General features: G+C 54.4%; 1 protein-coding gene across 1 annotated transcript; it reads right to left on the bottom strand.

Annotated features, from left to right (window-relative positions):
- LOC132225107 (dual specificity protein kinase CLK3-like) lies at positions 1-1811 on the bottom strand. The gene has a single exon (XM_059680340.1). It carries the CDS (start codon positions 1685-1687, stop codon positions 209-211), a length of 1479 nt encoding a protein of 492 aa, XP_059536323.1. The 5' UTR covers positions 1688-1811; the 3' UTR covers positions 1-208.
- Positions 1812-2395: the final 584 nt, after the last annotated feature.

Consider the following 2395-nt stretch of genomic DNA (forward strand, 5'->3'; position numbering starts at 1 on the left):
CTTTATTTGAACTTTACAACATATAAGTAGCTCGGGTGAAATCTGTGCTTTCTGGCAGCTGGGCATGTCTTCGCCCTTGCAGGCACCTGCCCTCCTTCACATTGCACTGTTCCTTGGGTGGCTCTGGCCCTGGGGCCCAGTGGTTAGGAGTTGGAGAGAGAGGGCCAGGCAGCCCAGTTCCATGTCCTCATGTAGTGGCCTGTGCCTGTCATCTGCTGGGGTTGCGGCTGGTGCGGAAGGACCGCTCCTCAGGGGTGAGGCCAGCAAAGAAGGGGTGCAGCAGGGCCTCCGCCAGTGTGATGCGCTGGGCAGGGTAAAACTCTAACATCCTCCTCATCAGGTCAAACAGCTGCACGTGCTCCAGGGAGTCTTGGAGCAGGTAAGTCTTCAGAGGTTTGTAGTTCTCCATCACATACTGGCCATCAGAGCTGTTCTCATCCCAAACCAGGGCCCCTTGGTAAAAATATTTCTGCTTCCTGGTACGGTGGATCATGTGTGATGGGATGGGCCCTAGGATCTTCTCCATCATCACCAAATGCTCTGGGTCTTCGTGGGTCTGGAAAAGTGGCAAGCCCCGGTAGTACTCGAAGAGAATGCAGCCAATGCTCCAGACGTCACAGGGCTGTGCCCAGCCCAGCTCTAGGATCACCTCAGGTGGGCGGTAATAACGAGTGGTCACAATGGTTGTGTGATGCCCATGGTCAAAGGTAGCACTGCCGAAGTCAGCAACTCGGATGCTGGTGTCCTTCACTGACCTCTCCTCACAGCCCGTGTGCTCATTGTAGAGCGTTTCAAACTCAGAATTGACAAACAGGATATTCTCTGGCTTCAAGTCTGTGTGGGTCAGTTGGTTCTCATGTAGAAATCTCAGGGCGTGGCAGAGCTGGTAGGCCATGTGCCGGACATGTGGTAGGGGGTAAGGCTGGAAATGATTCTCCTTCAGGAACTCAAAGGTGTTCTTGCCCAGGAGCTCAAAGGCGATGCACACGTGACCGTGGAAGTTAAACCAGTCGTACATGAAGACGCACAAGAACTGGTTCTCTTTGTCCTTTTCCTTGATTTTTTGGAGAACGTTGATTTCTAGTCGGGCAGCCTTCCGGTACCTGTCCACGTTGCGAATGATCTTCAGGGCAACCTGAGACCTCCCTCTGGCATGGTCCAAGCACTCCACCACCTTGCCAAAGGTGCCTTTGCCCAGGTCCCCCACAATCTCATATCGCTCATGGAGCCAATCGCCCACCCGGCACAACAGGTGGCCCTCCTTGTCATCTTCCACGCTCAGGCTGCTGCACGTACTGCTCTGTTGGCATCTCGAGGAGGCACTGCTACCAGACCTGGGGCGGCGTCTGTGGCAATGGCAATGGTGGGCATATATGCGAGTCCGGTACGGCTCTCTATCCCGGGACCGTGGTCGGTGATGGGAACGTGAAGATCCATAGTAGCCCTCTCCAAATGATGTGCTCCGCTCCTGACATCGGTACGTGGCGCTGTCACGGCGCTCCAGGTACCGCCTCTGGTAGGGTAAGCGGTCATGGCTTCTGGACCGAGATCTCCAGGGTGCAGGCTCCCATGGAGATGGGTAGCGCAGTGTCCCTTTGTGCTCCCGACTGTAAGGCCTCCTTCTCTTCCATCGGTAGCTCAGGTACGGGTCTGGCTCGGGGGAGCGGTATCGCTGACAGTGATGCATCGTCTCCCAGGCTCCGGCGGCGGCGACTAGCAACTGCCCGCGTTTTAAATATGCCCTACCCGAGTCTGGATTCCCTTTCGAGGTATGTGTCTCTCTGGTGGGCACAGAGCAGGCCCTCAGGAACACACAGGTCTTCCCTCACTCTGGCCTCGCGGTCCCATCTCTGGACTCACCAGGAGCGTCAGACGGCTCTTGTCCGGGTTCGTAGCGCCGAAAGCGAAAGGAGCACCTCCCACAAGTCTCTCCCTAGACAGTCTGGCAGGGACTGCAGGAGCCATGACCTGACCCTGCTATATATACACCATTACCAGGACCCAGTTATTAACCACGCCCACCAAAGTCCAGTGGCTCCGCCCCCAGGGGGGAGGGATGAACCAGAGTAAGAGGATTTTCAGTGCTTCCCTGAAGCCAGAGAGGATTAAGTGTTAATAAGCATGATCTAATTCGCCCCTGGTATTCTCTCCTGATCCTGCCACCATTTATATATTTACTTATTTTGTTTGAATTCTTTCTTAGTTAAGGTATTACAAATGTGTCCTCATCCCCCCCCCATTAAACGCCCATCCTTCCCCCCACCCCCACTCATTTTTTAAAAATACATTTCTATTGATTTCAGAGAGGTCAGCAGAGGGAGAGAGAGACATAGAAACATCAATGATGAGAAAGGATCATTGATTTGCTGCCTCCTGCATACCCGCCATGGGGGAT

The sequence above is a fragment of the Myotis daubentonii genome, chromosome X, assembly GCF_963259705.1.
Source record: "Myotis daubentonii chromosome X, mMyoDau2.1, whole genome shotgun sequence".
Lineage (NCBI taxonomy): Eukaryota > Metazoa > Chordata > Mammalia > Chiroptera > Vespertilionidae > Myotis > Myotis daubentonii.

Coding starts and splice junctions, on each gene's coding strand:
- LOC132225107 (XM_059680340.1), bottom strand. CDS start 1,687: ATGCATCACTGTCAGCGATACCGCTCCCCCGAGCCAGACCCGTACCTG.